At 43.5% G+C, this 25,281-nt stretch overlaps 1 protein-coding gene across 2 annotated transcripts in view; it reads left to right on the top strand.

The window, feature by feature from the left end:
• The window catches only part of LOC139407007 (palmitoyltransferase ZDHHC14-like), a 48,340-nt gene extending 24,576 nt beyond the window's left edge, over positions 1-23,764 (top strand). Inside the window, exons 3-9 of one of the 2 annotated variants that reach the window (XM_071150246.1) lie at positions 11,023-11,181; positions 11,445-11,582; positions 15,141-15,189; positions 16,670-16,772; positions 17,170-17,279; positions 20,420-20,522; positions 22,264-23,764. In XM_071150246.1, coding sequence (XP_071006347.1) covers positions 11,023-11,181; positions 11,445-11,582; positions 15,141-15,189; positions 16,670-16,772; positions 17,170-17,279; positions 20,420-20,522; positions 22,264-22,686 — 1,085 coding nt within the window. In that variant the 3' untranslated portion in view covers positions 22,687-23,764. The remainder of the gene's footprint in view (positions 1-11,022; positions 11,182-11,444; positions 11,583-15,140; positions 15,190-16,669; positions 16,773-17,169; positions 17,280-20,419; positions 20,523-22,263) is intronic. The other variant, XM_071150247.1, reaches the window with a different exon arrangement.
• Positions 23,765-25,281: the final 1,517 nt, after the last annotated feature.

Genomic DNA, 25,281 nt, shown 5'->3' with positions numbered 1-25,281 from the left:
GGCAGGACTCTGCACTCAGAGTCTCTGATGCTGTTTATTCTCCTTGTTTGTGTTCAGCTAATGAGGCAGATAGATTTGAGGTCAACGTGAACTTCCCCTGACCACTGTCAAACGGTTTGGATCGAGCCAATCACATGCGACCTCTAACCGCCTTTGGTGTCTGTGTTCACGTGTGAGATTATAAGGTATTCAGTGTTGTTTATGTTTGGAGATGACATCAGCTTTGAGAGGCGCTTTGCCCTGAGCACCAATGGCATGTTGTTCAAACAGTCTGACTAAAGGCCTCGTTTTAGAGTTCAATCTAGAAAATATCTCATCAGAGTCCCAAATGGTACCATATTCCCTGTATAGTGCACTACTTTTGACCAGGGCTCATAGGGCTCTGGTCAAAAGTAGTGCAATATGTAGGGAATAGGGTGCCATTTGGGATGCATCCCTCTATCACAGGAGCAAGCCACTAGTTCCGTTTTGTTATGAGATGTCCAATCCAATGCGTACCAAGAAGAATCAGTCAGTGATTTTCAATGTGCAAAATCTGTGCTATACAGATAGAACAATCTGGATGTATTTTTGGAACTCTGTTTTTTTCTGTGAATACAGCATTCCAGAATAGACTTGTCAATCACAAAATATCCAGTACTAAGAGAATGACCAAATTTGGGCATTGTTTGCTCTGTTTATCTAACTCCAGCTTTCTTAGAGCAGGAGAGAAAGCGTCTCTCGTGGTTCCGTCACAAATGGCCCCCTATTCCCCGCGTAGTGCACTACCATAGGGCTCCCGTCAAAAGTAGTGCACTATATAGGGATTAGGGTGCCATTTGGGACACCCACCTATGTCACACCACATCAACAGTGTTTTAAACAGCCATTGAGGAAGGGTAGAAGTAATTCACTGTTATATTTACTCAATTCGGTTGTTTACAGTCTGTGGCCGGTCACAATGTGATGCACTAGAAACAACATCCACACATCCTCTAGTAGAGGATCTGGAGGTTCAGTACTGTGTGCTCATCTCTACAAACAGCGAAATTGGTACTAATTGCCATCAAAATCATACCTGTAAACAATACCTATCAACAAGAATTACATTTTGTTTGTTAAACATTGATGAAAAGTGATGTTACAGGCCTGCACTGAAAAAAGCGGTGGACTTTTGGAGAAGTTGTCTAGTCTGTTTCACAACCTTCCCTAACTCTTGCAACCTCTAAACTCCTTCAAACAACTTTCTTTCCCTCTTTTTTGTCTTTGTCGCTCCCTCTCTCCAGTCTCGCTCACAACAAATGCTTGCTTTCGAGCAGCTCAATATGTTTTCAATTCTAAGCTGCTTTATTTGCTGCTTCCCACAACTCACTTGCAGTCAAACAAATCCTTCTGTCTGATATCTGCTTCATTTCTCTCTTGCACTGTGTGTGTGTGTGTGTGTGTGTGTGTGTGTGTGTGTGTGTGTGTGTGTGTGTGTGTGTGTGTGTGTGTGTGTGTGTGTGTGTGTGTGTGTGTGTGTGTGTGTGTGTGTGTGTGTGTGTGTGTGTGCGTTCGTGCGTGTGTGTGTGTTGATCCTCTCCTTTATATACATATCTCATCATTCCTGCACTGTCTTCCAGCAGGAGTCTTGTTGTTAAATGCATTCCCAATCCTCTGTGTATAAGAACGGCATCTGAAGTGACAGCAAGTGATCTCCTTCCCTTTCCCCAATATGCATAATGTATACTCCGTCCCAACGCAACTGCCGTCACCACCACTGTCAATTGCTTGTTTTTCATGTACACAAAGTCGTGGTTAAATATTTAGGCTAAATCTCAGTCCCACAGATGTTCGCCACATTGACGCATGGTGTTGCCTGAAACTTTGATCCACAGTTACTTTACAGCCTCTTTAAAATCTTTATAGTCAACTTTATTCACTCAGTTTATATTAAACAATAAACCAGTGGGACAGTGTATGAAAATACTTGTCCAAGGAAGGCAGTGATGCTGAGTGATGGCAATAAAACCCTGTTTAAAGTATCCTGCTTTTTAAATGAAGCCATACAGAGTTGGCTACATATTTTCAATTTCCTCCTCCAGAAAAAAAAGCCGAACAGATGTGCAAGGGATAATATGCATAGTAATAATGAACTGTACTTCAAATCAAAGTTTATTTGTCACGTGCGCCGAATACAACAGGTGTAGTAGACCTTACAGTGAAATGCTTACTTACAGGCTCTAACCAATAGTGCAAAAAAGGTATTAGGTGAACAATAGGTAAGTAAAGAAATAAAAACAACAGTAAAAAGACAATGTAAAATAACAGTAGCGAGGCTACATACAGGCACCGGTTAGTCGAGCAGATTGAGGTAGTATGTACATGTAGATATGGTTAAAGTGTCTATGCTTATATGATGAACAGAGAGTAGCAGTAGCGTAAAGAGGGGTTGGCGGGTGGTGGGTGGCGGGACACAATGCAGATAGCCCGGTTAGCCAATGTGCAGGAGCACTGGTTGGTTGGGCCAATTGAGGTAGTATGTACATATGTACATGAAAGTATAGTTAAAGTGACTGTGCATATATGATAAACAGAGAGTAGCAGCAGCGTAAAAGAGGGGTTGGGGGGGGGACACAATGCAAATAGTCTGGGTAGCCAGTTGATTACCTGTTCAGGAGTCTTATGGCTTGGGGGTAAAACTGTTGAGAAGACTTTTTGTCCTAGACTTGTCACTCCGGTATCGCTTGCCATGCGATAGTAGAGAGAACAGTCTATGACTGGGGTGGCTGGGGTCTTTCACAATTTTTAGGGCCTTCCTCTGACACCGCCTGGTGTAGAGGTCCTGGATGGCAGGCAGCTTTGCCCCAGTGATGTACTGGGCCGTACGCACTACCCTCTGTAGTGCATTGCGGTCAGAGGCCGAGCAATTGCCATACCAGGCAGTGATGCAACCATGCTCTCAATGTTGCAGCTGGAGAACCTTTTGAGGATCTCAGGACCCATGCTCAATCTTTTTAGTTTCCTGAGGGGGAATAGGCTTTGTCGTGCCCTCTTCACGACTGTCTTGGTGTGTTTGGACCATTCTAGTTTGTTGGTGATGTGGACACCAAGGAACTTGAAGCTCTCAACCTCCTCCACTACAGCCCCGTCGATGAGAATGGGGGCGTACTCGATCCTCCTTTTCCTGTAGTCCACAATCATCTCCTTAGCCTTGGTTACGTTGAGGGATAGGTTGTTATTCTGGCACCACCCGGTCAGGTCTCTGATCTCCTCCCTATAGGCTGTCTCGTCGTTGTCAGTGATCAGGCCTACCACTGTTGTGTCGTCTGCAAACTTAATGATGGTGTTGGAGTCGTGCCTGGCCATGCAGTCGTGGGTGAACAGGGAGTACAGGAGGAGACTGAGCACGCACCCCTGGGGGGCTCCAGTGTTGAGGATCAGCGTGGCAGATGTATTGCTACCTACCCTCACCACCTGGGGGCGGCCTGTCAGGAAGTCCAGGATCCAGTTGCAGAGGGAGGTGTTTAGTTCCAGGATCCTTAGCTTAGTGATGAGCTTTGAGGGTACTATGGTGTTGAACGCTGAGTTGTATGTAGTCAATGAATAGCATTCTCACATAGGTGTTCCTTTTGTCCAGGTGGGGAAGGGCAGTGTGGAGTGCAAGAGATTGCATCATCTGTGGATCTGTTTGGGCGGTATGCAAATTAGAGTGAGTCTAGGGTTTCAAAGCTTTTCATGGCTCAGTGCTTTCAAAGCACTTCATGGCTACGGACGTGAGTGCTACGTGTCTGTAGTCATTTAGGCAGGTTGCCTTTGTGTTCTTGGGCACAGGGACTATGGTGGTATGCTTGAAACATGTTGGTATTAGAAACTCAATCACGGACATGTTGAAAATGTCAGTGAAGACACCTGCCAGTTGGTCAGCACATGCCCGGAGCACACGTCCTGGTAATCCGTCTGGCCCTGCAGCCTTGTGTATGTTGACCTGTTTAAAGGTCTTACTCACGTCGGCTATGGAGAGCGTGATCTGTCACTGTGGGGACGACATCCTCAATGCGCTTATTGATAAAGCCAGTGACTGATGTGGTGTACTCCTCAATGCCATCGGAAGAATCCCGGAACATGTTCCAGTCTGTGATAGCAAAACAGTCCTGTAATTTAGCATCTGCTTCATCTGACCACTTTTTATAGTACAGGTGATCTAGAATTTGTTTTTTCCCTCTGGTTGCACATTTAACATGTTGATAGAAATTTGGTAGAACTGATTTTAGTTTCCCTGCATTAAAGTCTCCGGCCACTAGGAGCGCCGCCTCTGGGTGAGTGGTTTCCTGTTTGCTTATTTCCTTATACAGCTGACTGAGTGCAGTCTTAGTGCCAGCATCTGTCTGTGGTGGTAAATAAACAGCCACAAAAAGTATAGCTGAAAACTCTCTAGGCAAGTAGTGTGGGGTGCAATTTATCACAATATACTCTACATCAGGCGAGCAAAATCTAGAGACTTCCTCAGATTTCGTGCACCAGCTGTTGTATACAAATATGCACGGACTGCTCCCCCCCCCCCCCCCCCCTCTCATCTTACCGGAGTGTGCTGTTCTATCTTGCCGCTAGCTGAATATCCATGTCGTCATTCAGCCACGATTCCGTGAAACATAGGATATTACAGTTTTTGATGTCCTGTTGGTAGGATATTCGCGATCGTAACTCGTCTAATTTATTGTCCAATGATTGCGCGTTGGCGAGTAGTATTGACGGTAACAGCAGCTTTCCCACTCGCCTTCTGCGGGTCCTCACGAGGCATCCCGCTCTGTGTCCCCTGTACCTGCGTTTCTTCCTCTTGCAAATAACGGGGATGTTGGCCCTGTCGGGTGTTTGGAGAATGTTCTTTTTTTCAGTTTATAACACTGTATTTACAATATACAGTGGGTAGTGGAATCAATAGTTTATATTAGAACAGCATGTTGGTTCGAGACCCAATACTCGCCAGATGGTAACAGAGTGAAAAGTCAGTGGCTCGGGTAACTGGAGTTGCAATTTACTGCCCTGGGCACATCTGCAGTTTTCATGCCTCCATGCAGCATGCCTAAGGCACGTTCACGCAGATGAGCAGGGCCCTGGGCATCTTTCTTTTGGTGTTTTTCAGAGTCAGTAGAAAGGCCTCTTTAGTGTCCTATGTTTTCATAAGTGTGACCTTAATTGCCTACCATCTGTCTGTAAGCTGTTAGTGTCTCTAACGACCGTTCCACAGGTGCATGTTCATTAATTGTTTGTTTATGGTTCATTGAACAAGCATGGGAAACAGTGTTTAAACCCTTTACATTGAAGATCTGTGAAGTTGTTTTGATTTTTAAGAATTATCTTTGAAAAACAGGGTCCTGAAAAGGGTATTTTCTTTTTTTGCTGAGTTATTTATATATATATTATACAGTACCAGTCAAAAGTTTGGACACACATACTCATTTAAGGGTTTTTCTTTATTTTTACTATTTTGTACATCGTAGACTAATAGTGAAGTAAAATAACACATGGCTCATGTAGTAACCAAATCATAAATATATGTTATATTTTAGATTCTTCAAAGTAGCCACCGTTTGCCTTTATGACAGCTTTGCACCGCTTTGGCATTCTCTCAACCAGCTTAATGAGGTAGTCACCTGGAATGCATTTCAATTAACAGGTTTGCCTTGTTAAAAGTTAATTTGTGGATTTTCTTTCCTTCTTACAGTTTTTTTCGATTGCTAAACGACAGTGGACACAACTGGAGTCACATGTGCAAAACTCTAACTACAGTCTGCACAGCAGCAGTTCATATGGTCCAAACTCTAGTTTGTTTTTCATTGCTTGAACACAGTTTTCAAAACTCTACACACTTATCCCATGACTTTAACCACAACCTGCACAACACTGTGGATTTACAGCACTTTGTTCAAATGCTAACACACTGCTGTCAAAACTGTGAACCACACATTCAAAACGGAATAGATTTCAGCCTTGTGCCTTTCAAACACTGCTGATTGCAATTTCAGCTGAAAGGCTAAGCAGGTGTCTTGTTTTAGACTTGTTAGTGAACACACACACACATATTACAGTATATATATGTAGAGCTCAGAAAGACTCATTTTGGAAATGGAACAAGGAAGATGGGTTCGTGGAGGGAGAAGGGTGGCAGGGAGAGGGCGGATGCGTGGAGGAAGACAAAGAAGACAGAGCTGTTATTTCAGATGAAATAAGGGCTACACTTATAGACCATGTCGTGAACCATGGTCTCTCATTGAGAGAGGCAGGGTTGAGGGTGCAACCCAATCTGCAAAGATCCACAGTGGCATCTGTAATGCAAATTTTCCATCATGCAAACAGGTAAGAGTTACATCCTTACAGTAAATGAAAACATTAAAGGAATCTATTTTGTATTGCCATTATATAATATTTACACAGATATATATATTACAGTAAGTTTGACTGTAAAATATATTTTTACAACAGGACCCAAAGGCTGCCCCCAACAGGGGGAAGAGGAAAAATATTTTCAGATGCGCAGGAAAATGCTATTGTTGACATGGTTGTTGTCAACAATGCAATAAAACTGCGGGAGATTCAAGATAGAGTGCTGGCTGATAATGATATATTTGAAAATGTTAATTCTGTCAGCACAACAACTATTGCTCGAGTCCTAAAGAAACACCAAGTTACAATGAAACAGTTATACACTGTACCGTTCGAGAGAAACAGTGAACGGGTAAAAGAGCAAAGATACCAATATGTCCAGGTAAGACGTCTGAGGTTACGTACACAGCTATACAAAATATTTACAGTAAAAAAAAACACTAGCATTTCTACAGTAAAACTGTGCACTTACTGTTTTTCAGAGAGTAATGGAGGTGGAAGCACTGGAAAGACCACATTCATTTGTATTTATCGATGAAGCTGGATTTAACCTTGCCAAAACACGGCGCAGAGGAAGGAATGTTATAGGTCAAAGGGCCACTGTGGAGGTTCCAGGCCAAAGGGGGGGAAATATCACCATGTGTGCTGCAATGGCCAATGATGGTTTGCTTCTCAACACACCACTCATTGGCCCATACAACACAGAAAGGCTTACAGCTTTCCTAGAACAACTCTATGCTCAGCTAGTGCCAGCAGAATAGGGGGAGCCAGTAAGAAACCCCCAAGTTTTTGTCATAGTTTGCGATAACGTTGCTTTTCACCACTCTGCAGCTGTCACAGATTGGTTTGCAGCACATCACAGATTTATGGTTTTGTACCTGCCTGCATATTCACCCTTCCTCAACCCAATAGAGGAGTTTTTCTCTGCCTGGAGGTGGAAAGTGTTTGGTCACCACCCACATGACCAAATGTCTCTTTTGGAAGCCATGCGTGCCGGATGTGAGGACACGAGTCCAGAGGACTGCCAGGGATGGATAAGGCACTCCAGAAGGTTCTTCCCCAGGTGCATGGCAAGAGAAAACCTGTGGCCTGATGCTAGAGAGAGGCAGGATTAGCCCCTCAATTATTTGTTTGAATTACAGTATGTACTTTTAGTTTCTACCTTTTTTTTCTCATTACTGTAATTCCGTAAATTACTACAGACTATTGAAGCAAACTGCTAATTTTAATTTACCTTAAAGAATTGTTATGTTCTAAAAAATGTAATAAATCATGTGAAAGAATGTCACTCTTTTCTTTGAAGAAAATATTACTTTGTATGAAGTCACTGAAATTGTTCAAACTGTAAAGATGAAAAGTTTGTATTTTCTGTATTGGTGTTTGATGCTAGTGTTTTTACTCTCAGTGTGTTCTGAGTGACAGTGTGTGTTATCTCAGTGAGGGTTGTGCATAGTGTTTGCCTGCACTGAGCGTGTTTTGAGCCATGTGTTAAGAGTTGTGTTGCTTGGAATGAGTTTTGCAGGTGATGTGAACTGTTTAGCTCAGGTGACTGTTGGTAGTGCAGACTGTAGTTAGAGTTTTGCACATGTGACTCCAGTTGTGCCCACTGTCGTTTAGCAATCGAAAAAAACTGTAATGCGTTTGTGCCAATCAGTTGTGCTGTGACAATGTACTGTTGGTATACAGAAGATAGCCCTATTTGGTAAAAGACCAAGTCCATATTATGGGCAGAACAGCTCAAGTAAGCAAAAATAAATTACAATCCATCATTACTTTAAGACATGAAGGTCAGTCAATCATGTTTCAAGAACTTCTTCAAGTACAGTTGCAAAAGCCATCAAGCACTATGATGAAACTGGCTCTCATGAGGACCTCCACAGGAAAGGAAGGCCCAGAGTACCTCTTCTGCAGAGGATAAGTTCTTTTGTCTGGTACTGTGTGTATTTATACACTGCTGTTCAAACGTTTGGGGCACTTAGAAATGTCCTTGATTTTGAAAGAAAGCACATTTTATGTTGATTAAAATAACATCAAATTGATCAGAAATACAGAGTAGACATTGTTAATATTTTTTATGGAATATCTACATAGGCGTACAGAGGCCCATTAACAGCAACCATCACTCCTGTGTTCCAATGGCACGTTGTGTTAGCTAATCCAAGTTTATCATTTTAAAAGGCTTATTGATCATTAAAATAGTCTTTTGCAATTATGGTAGCACAGCTGAAAACTTTTTTACTGATTAAAGAAGCAATTAAACTGGCCTTCTTTAGACTAGTTGAGTATCTGGAGCATCAGCATTTGTGGGTTCGATTACATGCTCAAAATGGCCATAAACAAAGACCTTTCTTCTGAAACTCGTCAGTCTATTCTTGTTCTGAGAAATATTGGCTATTCCATGCTATAAATTGCCAAGAAACAGAAGATCTCGTACAACGCTGTGTACTACTTCCTTCACAGAGCAGTGCAAACTGGCCCTAACCAGAATAGAAAGAGGAATGGGAGGCCCCGGTGCACAACTGAGCAAGAGGACAAGTACATTAGTGTCTAGTTTAACTAGCAGCTTCATGAAATTGTACCCGCAAAACACCAGTCTCAACGTCAACAGTGAAGAGGCGACTCCGGGATGCTGGCCTTCTAGGCAGAGTTCATTTAAGCAGAGTTCCAGTGTCTGTGTTCTTTTGCCCAACTTAATATTTTGCCCATCTTAATTTTTATTGGCCAGTCTGATATATGTATTTTTCTTTGCAACTCTGTCTTGAAGGCCAGTCTCTTCTTCACTGTTGACGTTGAGACTGGTGTTTTGCGGCACTGCATCTCAGTGCTTGAGGCATTACTACAGACCCTGGTTTGATTCCAGGCTGTATCACAACCGGCCGTGATTGGGAGGGTTAGGGTTTGGCCGGGGTAGGCCGTCATTGTAAATAAGAATTTGTTCTTAACTGACTAAATAAATAAAGGTTAAATAAAATCAAATTAAATAAAAGTCCTCCTGTCACGGGAGTAGGGAATTAAGTGACGCTGAGTGAGCGATATGCAGAGCCGCAGAGGTGTTGCCCCCCCATCTCCAAGCTTGAGGAGCAGGCCGTGTGTGTGTGTGTGTGGTGTGTGTGTGTGTGTGTGTGTGTGTGTGTGTGTGTGTGTGTGTGTGTGTGTGTGTGTGCATGCGTGCGTGCGTGCGTGCGTGCGTGTTTGTGCATGTGAGTGTTTGCTTGTGAGTCTGTGTGTATGTGCCTCTTATCTCTGAGTGGAGTGCTAGGTCCTGCTGAGCAGATGAATAATGTAATGCCAAGTAAACATCGTTCCCCAGCGGCCCGCCACTGTAAAATACATCAGTGAGGAAGCCAGTAAAATGTGCTGACTGATATATCAAGCTCCGAAAGCCTAGGTAATCAAATCGAATCAAATCAAATTTGATTTGCCACATGCGCCGAATACAACAGGTGAAATACTTACTTACAAGCCCTTAACCAGCAATGCAGTTTTCAGAAAAATACCTAAAAAAATAAGGAATGAAAGTAACGAATAATTAAAGTTAGCAGTAATATAACAGTAGTGAAGCTATATACTGTACAGGTGGTACCGGTTGTGGTGGTTCATTTCTTTACTATCAAATGAGGAGAGACAAACCTATCGCACAAGTCAGAGTTATACTTAAACTAAATCTTTAATCGCTTATTAATAAGGGAGCAGGTCAATACAATGCACACATATAAAGTGAATCGATTGAGTGCTCTGCAATAATGTTGGCTGGCCAACGATTCACGCTCAAATGATTCGTTGAGAGCCCCGAGACAAAGTACAAAGGTATTTTATAGCCAAGATACACCCCTTTCAACCTACATGACGAACAACAGATGTATAGAATGGGTCACAAGGTTAAGATTTGTATGAAAGACACCTGTAATTCATAGCAGACAGTATCTGCTGTGTCAACAATTTTATTGTGTAGAGACCAGTGTCTGGCCCTCTAACTCCATACTGGAGCCATCTCTCTCTGGTACCATATAGAACAGAAACATTAACTCATGATCTGGAATGCTCTTTAGGTTTTATCACCCAAAAGACATGGTAAATCTCCTGTCAGTATTTTCTCCCAGAGGCCCATCCTAAGTAGAACACACAGACACAATAGTTATAAGAACCTTCTATTCTGTTGCATAAAACAACCATTTGATGCAATACAAGTATTATAACATGATCTTGAAGTTTTCCACCATACGGTACAGAGTCAATGTGCAGGGGCACCGGTTAGTTGAGGTAATTGAGGAAATATGTACATGTAGGTAGAGTTATTAAAGTGACTATGCATAGATAATAACAGAGAGTAGCATCAGGGTAAAAAGAGGGGGGGGGGGGGCAATGCAAATAGTCTGAGTAGCCATTTGATTTGATGTTCAGGAGTCTTATGGCTTGGGGGTAGAAGCTGTTTAGAAGCCCCTGAAATGTGATGGTGTGACTTGCTTTGTTTATCACAGGGAAATAAAACCAGAGCCTGAAAATTACCCAAACGCAAACCCCCTTGGATACAGGTACTCGTGTCTGGCCCCTAACGGACTGGCTGTGCTTTAGGAATAAGATACAGCTCTGAGGCTGTACTGAATATCCACCATAGGAGAACAAAGGAATATGCTTCCCTTGTGAACTAAATCTGACTTACTCTTGTTTGGTCCTCCTCAGGCGCGGCCAACGGCCCCAGTGGTCCAGGGTACAGGCCGCCCCCGAGGACCAGAGAGGTGGTCATCAACGGGCAGACGGTGAAGCTCAAGTACTGCTTCACCTGCAAGATCTTCAGGCCCCCGCGGGCCTCGCACTGCAGCCTGTGCGACAACTGTGTGGGTGAGTGCTGTAGTCCTGAAAATAATAGGAGAAGCTAACTGACTCGATGGCTGCTCCATATGCATGACTTTTAAACCACCTACTCTCTCCCATCTCTCCCTTTCTCTTTCCACTGTTTTATTTCCCTTTCTATCTGCTTCTCTCTTCTTCTTTATGTCTCTATGCCCACTCTTTCCCTTACCTCTGTCCGACCACTTTTCTATTTACCTTTGTCTAAACGTACCTTTCCCCTCTCTCTCTCTCTCTCTCCCTCCTCTCTGCAGAGCGTTTTGACCACCACTGTCCCTGGGTGGGGAACTGTGTGGGAAAGAGGAACTACCGTTTCTTCTACCTCTTCATCCTCTCCCTCTCCTTCCTCACTGTATTCATATTCGCCTTCGTCATCACACACGTCATCCTGAGTGAGTATAATACCGACCAGAGACTGAAACACACACACACACAAAGCGGTGATGCCCTGAAATACACACAACACTGTTTTTCCCCAAACAATGTCCCCCAGGTGCCCAGAACATACTGTTGGTTATCCAGATAATATCATCAATGACAAGATGAGTGAATGCATAACACTGGTATTTCTCTCACACGTTATATATTTTTTTTTTGCCCTAGCCTTCTTTAATTGTAACTCTAATTATCCTTACCCCACACACAGCGGTTGAGCAGACGGTTAACCACAACCAGGTTTTCAGGTGTATGTCACCGTCAGCAGTATCCACCCATTGTCACGTTCTGACCATAGTTCTGTTATTTAGTATTTTAGGATGGTCAGGGCGTGAGTTGGGGTGGGCAGTCTATGTTTGTTTTTCTATGTTGGTTTTTGTGTTTGGCCTAGTATGGTTCTCAATCAGAGGCACGTGTCGTTAGTTGTCTCTGATTGAGAATCATACTTAGGTAGCCTGGGTTTCACTTTTGGTTTGTGGGTGTTTGTTTCCATGTGAGTGTTTTGGCCACACGGCACTGTTTTGGTTTTGTAAATTCACGTTGTTATTTTCTGTTTGGTGTTCTGAGTTTGAATTAAAAATCATCATGAACACTTACCACGCTGCGCTTTGGTCCGATCCTTACTCCTCCTCAGACGAAGAGGAGGAAATCCGTTACACCCATAAACAAAAGGCCGCTAGCCCTGAGCAGCACTACCTCCTAGGGCACTTCATCTCGATCAGCACCGCCTCCCACTTCCCCTCCGCCCCTCTACCTCTACCCCTCTTTAGAATACTACCCTCCCTCTCTCCCTGCTTCCCAGCGCCAGTGGAGGCTGGCTGTCAGGAAAGCTGCTGACACGGCTGGTCTCTCTCTCTCTATGAGGGAGAGAGGGAGCGGTGTTTGTGGTGCTTTACTGTACACACAGATCAATCAGGCAGAGCAGAAGCAGGCCAGGGGTCGTATGTATCAAGCCTCTCAGAGTAACAGTGCTGAACTAGGATCAGGTCCCCCCCCATGTAATCTCATCTAAAAGGATAAACTGATCCTAAATCAGCACTCCACCTCTGAGATACACTGAGTTTTATACATACGGCCCCAGAGGTTTGCACAGTGCAACCCCAGTCTGGGGACCACCACTCACTGTGCAGAGAGAGAGAGGCAACGAACACATGTCCTGGCTTGACTTACCTGTTTCTTTCTTAGTCATTTCCACAAATCCCACGATGGCTTTCCTGGGTGATTATGGCTTTTCTACCGGCGATAACGAGTGGATTCAGGTTTAATCTGTATCAGTCATCAGCATTCGGCCCATTGATTACTGTGGCTAACAGCGTCAGTTTTACGGGTTGTGGGTATTGATGTTGGTTAGTTGTTATTTTTAGTGTTTCTGTGGGTAGGCTAGAGATGGGGTTTGGGGAACTCCTTCTGAACCATTAGCTGTCAGTCATTGTCTGCATTCCAAATGGGCCCTGGTTAAAGTAGTGCACTACAGGATAGGGTGCCATTTGAGATGCACACATTCCCTGCTGAACCACAGTAGAGGTGTTTTGATCAAGACTATAGTTCCTGGTAGAAAATCCTTGACCGATTTTAGCCTATTGAGCCTACACATTTAGGCCTGGCTTAACCTATTTTGGTACAGTCAGTGTGACTAGCATCAGTTACAGTTGAAGTCGGAAGTTTACATACACTTAGGTTGGAGTCATTAAAACTTGTTTTTTAACCACTCCAAAAATGTATTGTTAACAAACTATAGTTTTGGCAAGTCGGTTAGGACGTCTACTTTGTGCATGACACAAGTAATTTTTCCAACAATTGTTTACAGATTATTTCACTTATAATTCACTGTATCACAATTCCAGTGGATCAGAAGTTTACATACACTAAGTTGACTGTACCTTTAAACAGCTTGGAAAATTCCAGAAAATGATGTCATGGCTTTAGAAGCTTCTGATAGGCTAATTAACATAATTTGAGTCAATTGGAGGTGTACCTGTGGATGTATTTCAAGGTCTACCTTTAAACTCTGTGCCTCTTTGCTTAACATCATGGGAAAATCAAAAGAAATCAGCCAAGACCTCAGATAAAAAATGGTAGACCTCCACAAGTCTGTTTCCTCCTTGGGAGCAATTTCCAAATGCCTGAAGGTACCATGTTCATATGTACAAATAATAGTACGCAAGTATAAACATACCGCTCAGGAAGGAGACGCATTCTGTCTCCTAGAGATTAATGTACTTTGATGTGAAAAGTGCAAATCAATCCCAGCACAACAGTAAAGGACCTTGTGAAGATGCTGGAGGAAACAGGTGCAAAAGTATCTATATCCACAGTAAAACGAGTCCTATATCGACATAACCTGAAAGACCGCTCAGCAAGGAAGAAGCTACTGCTCCAAAACCGCCATAAAAAAGCCATGGGGACAAAGATCATACTTTTTGGAGAAATGTCCTCTGGTCTGATGAAACAAAAATAGAGCTGTTTGGTCATAATGACCATTGTTATGTATGGAGGAAAAAGGGGGAGGCTTGCAAGCCGAAGAACACCATCCCAACCGTGAAGCACGGGGGTGGCAGCATCATGTTGTGGGGGTGCTTTGCTGCAGGAGGGACTGGTGCAATTCACAAAATAGATGGCATCATGAGGAATGGAAAATTATGTGGATATATTGAAGCAACATCTCAAGACATCAGTCAGGAAGTTAAAGCTTGGTCGCAAATGGGTCTTCCAAATGGACAATGCCCCCAAGAATACTTCCAGTTGTGGCAAATGGCTTAAGGACAACAAAGTCAAGGTATTGGAGTGGACATCACAAAGCCCTGACCTCAATCCTATAGAACATTTGTGAGCAGAACTGAAAAAGCGAGCAAGGAGGCCTACCAACCTGACTCAGTTACACCAGCTCTGTCAGGAGGAATGGCCAAAATTCACCCAACTTATTGTGGGAAGCTTGTGGAAGGCTACACGAAACGTTTGACCCAAGTTAAACAATTTAAAGGCAATTCTACCAAATACTAATTGTGTGTATGTAATCTTCTGACCCACTGGGAATGTGATGAAAGAAATACAAGCTGAAATAAATAATTCTCTCTATTATTATTATGACATTTCACATTCTTAAAATAAAGTGGTGACCCTAACTGACCGAAGACAGAGAATTTTTACTAGGATTAAATGTCAGGAATTGTGAAAAAACGAAGTTTAAATGTATTTGTCTGATGTGTATGTAAACTTCCGACTTCAACTGTACGTAGACATGTTTTCCCAGACATGAGAAATACAGACATTGACAGGCGTTTGAGTCGGAGGCAGAATAATCTCCTTCGGAGCATACAGCTTCTTGTCCTACTGTGGGTGCTGTGAAGCAGCTCTGAGATATTCCGTCACCAGGACTGAGAAGCTCTAATTCAGTGGGAAGTAATGCTGTGTATGTACTGACTAGCTCATCATCATGGTGCTCAGTGGACCTTTGGATGTTCCCCTCCTTATGTAACAAACCCCCGTCGTTTCTCTGCTCTCTCTGCTCTCTGCAGGATCCAACCGGACAGGCTTCCTCAGCGCACTCAAAGACAGCCCTGCCAGATATCTTTTTACTGGGGGGAGAGTGTGTATGTGTGCGTGCGCACATTTAGATGTTGGACGTCTTTATTTCTGTTTATATACTCGCCCTTTAATTGGAAGGAGATTGCAGAGAACATCATTAGCATGATCTCTGAATGGCAGATAACACTGCCCTTATCTCCCTCTTTCCAACTGTGGGAGTCATCTAAAGGTTATCACTCACTTTCACACACACACTAACACACACTCAGAAGCGATAAACACCATTTTTCAGGGGGTAAATTCTGCACTGTAAATTGTAGTGCAGGATTTGGTTTGATTTGAGGGGAGTGCTAGATGCCGGCATTTCATTTCCATTAGGGAGCAGCCGCAGCCAGATGCACTGCCTCTGTTTCCATTAGTCCCCATCCAGCCACCCCGCTGCTTTTCTGAGAATCATGCACCTGTCACGCATCATTTGGGCCTTGATCACACACACACACACACACACACACACACTCACACACACACACACACACACACACACACACACACACACACACACACACACACACACACACACACACACACACACACACACACACACACACACACACACACAGGCAGGCAGGCCCCCAATCAGCCTGCAGAAAGGCAACGGATCTGACACGCACACAATCCGATGGCTGAAATACACTAAATAAATGATAGAGAGAGAGAGAGAGTCATTGATTTGCCTTGTGTGTGGCACGTGCGTTGCTTTAGATGTGTTTGTATGCATTGACTGCGTATGTTAGTCGATTGGCTGGTATGTATCCGCTTTGGCTGGAGTCATTCAGAACATTATAGAGGACATAGCAGTTATTTCATGTAGCCGTACCATATGTTGAGAGCATTGCCGAGGAAATCACTGGCCCCAACACAATGTTCTGGTAGTCCGTGCAACTATGTCCAACTCTGTGCATTAGCAAGGTCAAGTGCAAGAGCCCTCTCCATCTCTCACCCACATTTAGATGCCGTTCATCTCAACTTGGTCTAATTGACTGATGCATGCATTTAGCATTTACATTTGATTAATTTAGCTCTTACCCAAAGCGACGTACAGTTAGTGCATTCAGCTTACGATAGCTAGGTGGGACAACCACATATCACAGTCATGGTAATTACATTTTTTCTCAAAGTAACTATCAGAAAAGTCAGAGCTAGTAAGGGGGAAAAAAGTGTGAGTGTTAGTTCACAAAATTATTTTATTTATTTATTTTGGGGAGAGGTGTGAGGAGGGGGTCTGAGGGGGGGCGCTGTGGGATTATTTAAGATACTCTTTGAAGAGGTAGGGTTTCAGATGTTTTTATAAGATGGACAGGGACTCTGCTGTCCTAGTTTCAGGTGGAAGCTTGCTCAACCATTAGGGTGCTAGGACAGAGAAGAGCTTTGACTGGGCATGCATGCGTTTTGCGTTGCCATGACAACACATAGGTTGTTATGGTGATGGTGGCCTCTCTTCCTTGACTGTTTGTCTCACTGTGCTGGAGGTGCTGGTGTGTTTCTTCTCGGTGTGGTCCATTGTGGGTCTGTCGGGCTTCCACACCTACCTGATCAGCTCCAATCAGACCACCAATGAGGATGTGAGTACGAACACAAACAAGCACACAGATGTACGTACACACACACACACACACCACATCTCTTCCCCCTCTTTCTCTTATCAGACTTTGACTGCTGATAACAATTCTGTCTCACATTAAGGGTCATTTCATGCTTGGGCTTCCATGTAAGAAGTCGCTGGCATGATTTTTTTCACTTACGCTGCTGAGGTTTTGGTAGATTGAACGCTCCAGAATCCTCCCTAATCCTTCTTAACTGTCTCCTCTGGTCTGATTGGTCAAGTTCCACTGTCCTCCCGAGAGTTTCAAAATGTCTCTTCACTTTAGTTTTCTCCTCAATTCATTAACCTTGGTTGGAGAGCGAGGTAGCTGCAGTGTTCTCCTTCCTTTGCACTGATTGGTCATGTTCCCTCTCCAGATTAAAGGCTTGTGGTCGAACAAACGGGCGAAGGACAACTACAATCCCTACAGCTACGGGAACATCATGACCAACTGTTGTGCTGCCCTCTGTGGTCCTCTTCCACCCAGGTGAGTTACTCTCTGCCAGGGCTAAGCTAACAGCAAGGCTGGGTTTGCGTTCAGTTGGGAGAAAATGTTTTGAAACAGGAGGGTACTTGCTGAAACGTATCAAATGAGAACTCAGCCTTTTGTTTTCCATTGCAAAACGTTTTTGCCATGGTGTGCACAAGAGTTGTGGACTCGAGTCACATGACTTGGACTTGAATTTGACTCGAGTCACAAAATTGATGACTTGAAACTCGACTTTCTAGAGAATAAAATGACTTGACACTTGACTTGGACTTGAAACCTCAAGACTCTACTTTGATTTGAGACTGATGACTTTAATTGATCTAGCCAGGTTTTGTAATGTTTTGTCACTCGTTTTTTGGCACAGAGTCTACGTGGATTACTCTGACTTTACATGCAGTCAGAGACAGTAGCCGCAGCATCGCCCTTGGCTAGTAAAACGCACACTCAGCCCTCTGATTCGACCAGCAAACTGTCAATCAACACAGGTCATCAAATTGTAGGGAGAGAGGATTGCCATAATAAATAAATATGCAACTCCAAAAATGGTTTGGTAATTATTAACCGTTTACTGTGCAAGCTCACCAGCAATGGGGCAACCATTCCTAGCAAAGGCTTACTGGTCTTTTGTAATGTAAAAATAGCTTGAAAGTTATGTTGGAAGTTCCGTGTGTCTGTGTCCTATATCTCTGTCATTTGTGTTGTGCGTAATAGGAGCGCACGTGCCTCAGTGCACATAGAAATGGGCTACGTGGCCTGCGCTCCATAAGAGAAAATGATTGTTCCATGTATGCATGGTGTTTAAATGTCAGTAATAATCATTAAGTCTGCTTAAGACAAATGTACCAATGTAACAATGGATGTGGAAATAGTCTTTTACATTGTAGAGCCAGCTGATTGGTTGGAATTGCCAATGGGGTAATTGTATGGTCCTGGGGGCCAAGTGCTTATATTACCTGTTTGAGCTCCTGTTAGACAGACTCGATTTGGTTCCTCAATTCGATTTGGAAAATGCATCATATGGGGATGATTTGTGTATTTTGAATGTTACATATCTTGAAAATGTGATTGCTGACATGCAAAACATTTTGGGACTGTGTCAACAATCGACTAATGAAACAAATACCAAAATATCATTTTTGGCTGGAGTTTTCCTTTAAGCCTGATACAGAGGCTATTTCTTTTTGGCTGTTGTCCGTGTATATTTGGTAAATCTACTTGTATATTTCGTATGATTAGGACTCTTTCACAATTGGATAACCAAAGTCCCTATTTTACAATTACATAGGTTAATAAAAATGTGTTGTAGACAAAATAATGAAAAGGGCTGACTGGTAGCCTCAATAAACAGACAAAGATTTGTAGTTGAACAAGTCGTTTCATGTATAGATTTTTTTTTTTTACTTGACTTGAGACTTGACTTGAAGAACTTGACTCGAGGAATGCACAACTTGGACAACTTGGACAGTCTTGATCCGTTCTACTTGGGACTCGACTTGTGACTTGAGACTTGCTTGTGACTCTAATAATAGCAACTTGGTCCCACCACCTGCACTAATGAGCACACACCCTGCACTAATGAGCACACACCCTGCACTAACAATCCTCACCAGTCACGACTGTAGCTATAAGGGATCTTAGATTCAGCTCTCAATCTCTCTCTCCTTCTCCCCCCCCATCCTCCACTCCTCTCCCGTTCTGCATTAGTCAGCACCGACAGAAGGAGCTCCACTTATGAGAATCACACAGCCTCCCACTGTTTTTTAATAAGCAGCACTCTCAATCACGATATCCATCAGCGCACGCAGGAATAATTACTGTACACTCTGTTTCTGCCGTCTTTCGAGGGAACTTGAACTAGCTTTGTCTTACACGCTATTGGGGATGAGCTCAGCACATTGTCTGCGTCCCTAATAGCAACCTATTCCCTATGTAGTGCGCTATATAGGAAACAGGGTGCCATTTGGGACACCTCCGTGGTTAGCGCCCTCACAGCATATCGTTGGTTATGATGTTTAACGTAAATGGTCTGGCTAGAGGAGATAATGTCGTTCAGCCAGTAAATTTATGGAGTAATATTAGTGTAAATTTAGTGTCAATGTTATTTTTGGCACTAATTTGACTCCATACACATTATGATACCCTCAGATACAAAATCAGGTTAGTTTGTCAAACATCTGGTGGGGCAACATTTATCATTGATTCGTTAGTAAGTTCTACTACATGAATGGGTTACAACTGACTTGAGAAGAGTTGCGCAATGGGATGTGTAATAGTAGTTGAGTTATTTGTAAGGTTTGTTCAGTAGGTAGGGACAGGTAACTGCCAAAATAATGGAAGCGCTTGAGTAAATGAGGGATACAAAGTTTACTGAATGCAGGTGCCTTCACACAGGTGTGATTCCTGAGTTAATTAATCAATTAACATCCCATCATGCTTAAGGTCAAGCCATAATGCTAGGCAAGCCATTCGTTTGGCTACCATGGCTATGCCCCTGTAGGATGACAATGCCCTCATCCACAGGGCACGAGTGGCCACTGAATGGTTTGACTAGGATGAAAACGACGTAAACCAAATGTCATGGCCATCTGTCACCAGATCTCAACTAAATTAAACACTTGTGGGAGATTCTGGGGTGGCGTCTGAGACAGTGTTTTCCACCACCATCAACAAAACACCAAATGATGACATTTCTCATGGAAGAATGGTGTCGCATCCCTTCAATAGAGTACCAGACACTTGTAGAATCTGTGCCAAGGTGCATTGAATCTGTTCTGGCTCGTGGTGGCCCAACGCCCTGTTAAGATACTTCATGCTGGTGTTTCTTTTATTTTGGCATTTACCTGCACATTGGGTTGGATCCACTGGGAATTTCACATATCATTAACACGTTTGCCGTTACCTCAAGGGAATGAGTTGGGGATTGTTCTCCATCTGGAAACAGGTGGCTGCAGTCTGCTCTGTGTGTGAGTATGCATGGAGGGATGGGGCCTGGAGGCTTCCCACACACGCACCCAAACAAACTCACACATGCTCTTGCCGACACACACACACACACACACACACACACACACACACACACACACACACACACACACACTTCAAGACCTCTGCTCATGTCCCCTGTATTCTCTTCCTAGTCTTATTGACAGAAGAGGCTTCATCCAGTCAGACACACCCCAGCCTGTGTCACACTCCAACGGAAGCAGCATGTACGCCTCCACCCAGCTTCACACTCACATGGTAGGTTGTGTGTGTGATTCTTTATGCATTCTGTAAATAGATGTTTAGTGTTTGACAGGACTGAGTTGGCACTTCAGTATTTAAATCTGCTGAGAAACGCTTTCAAATACCTTTTTTTACCCATTTTCGCCTAAAATGACATACCCAAATCTAACTGCCTGAGGTTCCTGAGGTTCTGAGGTTCTGAAGGATATGCATATTATTGATACCATTTGAAAGGAAACACGTTGAAGTTTGTGGAAATGTTAAATTAATTTAGAAGAATATAACACATTAGATCTGGTAAAAGATAACGATGTTTTCTTTTGTTGTAAAGTAAATTGTACCATCTTTGAAATGCAAGAGAAAGGCCATAATGTATTATTCTAGTCAGGCGCAATTTTGATTTCGGCCACTAGCAGTGTATGTGCAAGTTTTTGACTGATCCAATTAACCATTTTATTTCTGTTCCAAATGTTGTATCAAGACTGCCCAAACGTCCCTAATTGGTTTATTAATACATTTTCAAGTTCATCACTGTGCACTCTCCTCAAACAATAGCATGGTAGGTTTTCACTGGAATAGCCACTGTAAATTGCACAGTGCAGTTAGATTAACAAGAATTGAAGCTTTCTGCCAATATCAGATATGTCTATGTCCTGGGAAATGTTCTTGTTACTTACAATCTCATGCTAATCACATTAGCCTACGCTACCTCAGCCGTTTCGCGGGGGACCCACCGATCCTGTAGAGGTTTTAATACTGTACGTCAGTAACTCACTCAAGGGCTCTCGCTTACAAATGACAAATTGAACCAGGCTTTGATGTTATTACAGGCCAACAGAGGGCAGTAATCGGTCTATATCCATGTCATTATTGGGCTCTGAACTTCTTTCTCTCTCTTTCTGTCTCTCTGTCTCTCTGTCTCTCTCTCTCTCGCTCTCTCTCTCTCTCTCTCTCTCTCGCTCTTACTTCTCTCTCTCTCGCTCTTACTTCTCTCTCTCTCTCTCTTTCTCTCTCTCTCTCTCTCTCGCTCTTACTTCTCTCTCTCTCGCTCTTACTTCTCTCTCTCTCTTTCTTGCTCGCTCTCTTTCGGTGGCTGCCGTGGGCTTTACCCTCTGGTCCAGAGAGCAGTATTTAATAGTAAATGAACACAGCTCATGTGTTTTGTATTCATTAATTCAACGGGGTGTAGCTTCTCACTTCTCACTCTGCTTTTAAGTGTGACGGATGAGGAACTCCTATCACCCTCACTCTGAATATATCCATGTTTTAAATCACTCTGCTGAATAATGATGAATATAATTCCCTCAACGTCGGTGGATCCTCTCCCTGCATTGCTTTTCAAATAGGTGTTTTATATCTCAAGCAGAATAATCATAGTCTTCTGGGTGGTTCCTCATTTGCATACAGCCTTGTTTGAAGCTGGCAGCTGTGAGAACAAGTAACTTTGGCCAAACGCCCGTGGAGAGATTATGAAAATATTATTTTTTTTAAACTAAAATAATCCATTTTGGGCAATCTCAAAATGTGTTGAGTTGTTTGAGTTGACGTAGTGAGTTAACTTCATGTTCTTTTTATTCTTTCCTCCTTTTTCTGTTTTGTCTGTTAACCTTTTTATTTGTGTGTATTTCCACTCCCCCTATAATTTCCTTCCTTAATTTCCTGTCTCTCATCAAAAACATATAATTCTCCTACCGTTTCTTTTTCCCCTTCTCTTATCTTCATCTATCTCTCCATTTCACTGTCCCTGTCTCCTCAGTGTGACCAAGAGCACTGCATTCAGAGCACCAAATTCGTTTTGCAGGCTGCCGCCACCCCCCTGCTCCACAGCAACTCCGTCATGATTGGTGGAGGGGGACCCCCTTTCCCTGGGAAGAGTTCCTTGGTGGTCCCCTGTGCCTCCCTGGCCCCCAGCCAGCCCTCCCTGCCCTCCATGCCCGGGCTGAGCTGTGCAGGGGACATGTTGACTCTGAGGGACCCAGACACCCACTGCCACCACCACCACTTTGCCAGCCCTGAGGAGACTCCCTCGCCCTCTGGCCCTATGCCTCTGACTTTGCCCTGCGCTGCCCACATGACCCACGGTGGACACATCCACCCGGCCCAGTTCTACGACCCTGCCAGCCAGGACTCTCTGCATGAGGACTCTGTCAGGGGCCTGGTTAAACTCAGCTCTGTCTGAGACTGGGCCCCACTGCCATTTCCCCCTGGCTCTTTGGAACCACTACCCAGACATCACACTATTCCCTATGTAATGCACTACTTTTGATCAGAGCCCATGAACTCTGGTAAAAAGTAGTGCACTATATAGGGAATAGGTTGCCATTTGGGACGTAGCCTCTCCCCTCTCTATCTCTCCTTCCCTCCACACTCAGGACCAAAGCCATATTTCCCCTAACATTCCACCTGAGCGCTCCCTCCATCCCACCCAGATTTGCGCCCACCTGTTGAGTTAAGCTATTGTAGTGCCAAACAGACAGACAGACCCTCAGTCTCCACTGCACCTGACCAGGACCAAAGTCACACTTCTGACTCCCACTTCCTCTTCACAGTAGTATAGCTGGTGCTCTACCAGGTGTCTACCAGGCCTGGATACAGGTTCAGCCTTCTGCCAAATGTTCATGACTTGTGCTTTATTCTCCAATGACATGTAGAGGAAATCACCCGAATCTCTCTTCTCTCTCTCAGCTAAAACCTACCAAGGCAGTTGCCATTTTGTTTTGCTGACATCCGAGGACACACACAGCGTGATACTTCCCTGGTTCTTCGGGACTGTTGATTAGCTGGAAAGACATGAATCCGGACTAAATACAGGACTTGTTTATAGGTTTCCACGTGTGTTGTGTGTCCTGAGTGGTGACACTCTTTTCTACAGTAGTAATGGACACAGCCAATCAGTGTTAGCCCTGGCCACAGATGATGTCACTTCCGGTTTGAGATTGTGTCAACACTGTACGTGGTAATCGGTGGTGTTCATTAGTCAGTCCTGGTGTCTGTGTGACGCCAGTCGCATTTCATTTTTGTTTTGTTCAAATGTGATGCCAAAACATCATTGTGCATCCCAAATGTCACACTCTATTTAGTGCACTACTTTTGACCGGGGCCTATAGGGCTCTGGCAAAGTAGCACACTATATAGGGAATAGGTTGCCATTTGGGATGTAGGTAATATGTAATATGATTACTGTGCCAAGAAATTGTCATTGACTTCCAGCTTTATACATTAATGCCTGTGGATAATTAATAAATTCACATTTTTTTATGTACAAGGGTGGATTTTATTTATTCAACCAGCCGGTGCGCAGTCATTTGACAGAAGGGCAACACAATACCCAATACCCTTTTCAGTGAATACCCTTTGCAGACGGAAATGAGCTGCTAGCTAAGTCTGGTACAACTGTTGACAAAATTCCCAGGTTTTCCAGACGTCACAGTCGGAAGATTCCCAGAATCAGGAGGAATATGCAGGACATCCGGATACCTCCAACCAGGATTTCAGGAAAACCTGGGAATTTAGGGAAAGGTACTGGCTTTTTGCAACTGTAATCTGTTGACCAAAACTGATTTGGAGTAGACAATGCCATTCCAACAGCTTCTTCTGTACCATGCTACCAAGTGTATGACTATGTATCATGCTCTATCACAAGTCTACGACTGAATGCTTGCAGGCCAGTTCAGGGCCGGCCCTAGCCTTTTTGTGGACCTAAGCAAAACTTGGTTGGGAGACCACCAGAGTTTTTAGTTTTAAAGTACATTTCCTGAATTCTACACATTTTGCCATGTTCTTTTGGAGTTTCATTTATTTGATCATTTAAAACAAGGTACACATACAAAATGATGCACTTGATTAAGAATCATCGAGAATAAACAAAAAAAGTATAAAACATTTCCATTGGGGAGTAGAGAAAATGGTGCAGTTTTAAAGTGTTCTGCAGTTCTACACATTTTGCCATAGGGTGGAGAGAAAATATTTGCTGTTTTACAGCTAATTTCCTGCAATTCTACTCATGTTGCCATGGTGTGGAGAAATATTTTTGCAGTTTTAAAGTCATTTCCTGCGATTCCCCTAGCGGCCGGGGGCCCCAAGCGATCGCTTATATCACTAATGCCTGGAGCCGGCCCTGAGTCAGCTGACGGCAGTGACTGATATCTTATTTACATTGTGTAGGTACTGGTAGATCTACATGGCAAAGCCAGCTGTGAGGGATCAGCTGCTGGCTGGATGGTTCGTGAGATAATGATGCGAATGCTATTTTTAGGGCTGATAGAGGCTGTATACTGCTCTCTAGTGGATACACTGAGGACTGAGATTCACTTGCCCTCAGACTTATCATCTGTACTGAAAGTACTGTAGCTTGGTCCCAAATCTGTTGGTGCTCTTGCCATTGCTCGTTGTCAAGACAAACAGTGCTAAGGGAGTTGGCATGATAGCACAAACAGACTGGCACTCAGTCTGTCGTCAAAGAGAATACACAACGCACAATCAATGAAGGATATATTAAGTTTCCATTTATTCTTACTCGCAGATAAAATGCAGAATTGACATTACTAAGAATTGCAAAACACTCATTTAAAATACATAACACATAATACGTGACAGGAATAGAATACAGGACACTTGAAACATTAAAGGACATTTTTCATGATGAAAATTGAAATGTTAATGTGTGATTGTTAAAAAGAGAATTTTAAGGAAAGGCCATTTAAGAGCTAGAGTAATTATACAGTCTGATAGCAGTGGGCAGAGTGGTGTTTCACAGTCTGATAGCAGTGGGTAG

The sequence above is a fragment of the Oncorhynchus clarkii genome, chromosome 4 (genome assembly GCF_045791955.1).
Source record: "Oncorhynchus clarkii lewisi isolate Uvic-CL-2024 chromosome 4, UVic_Ocla_1.0, whole genome shotgun sequence".
Lineage (NCBI taxonomy): Eukaryota > Metazoa > Chordata > Actinopteri > Salmoniformes > Salmonidae > Oncorhynchus > Oncorhynchus clarkii.
Note: the sequence above shows the minus strand (reverse complement) of the source record. Positions and strands in the feature narration are given on the sequence as shown.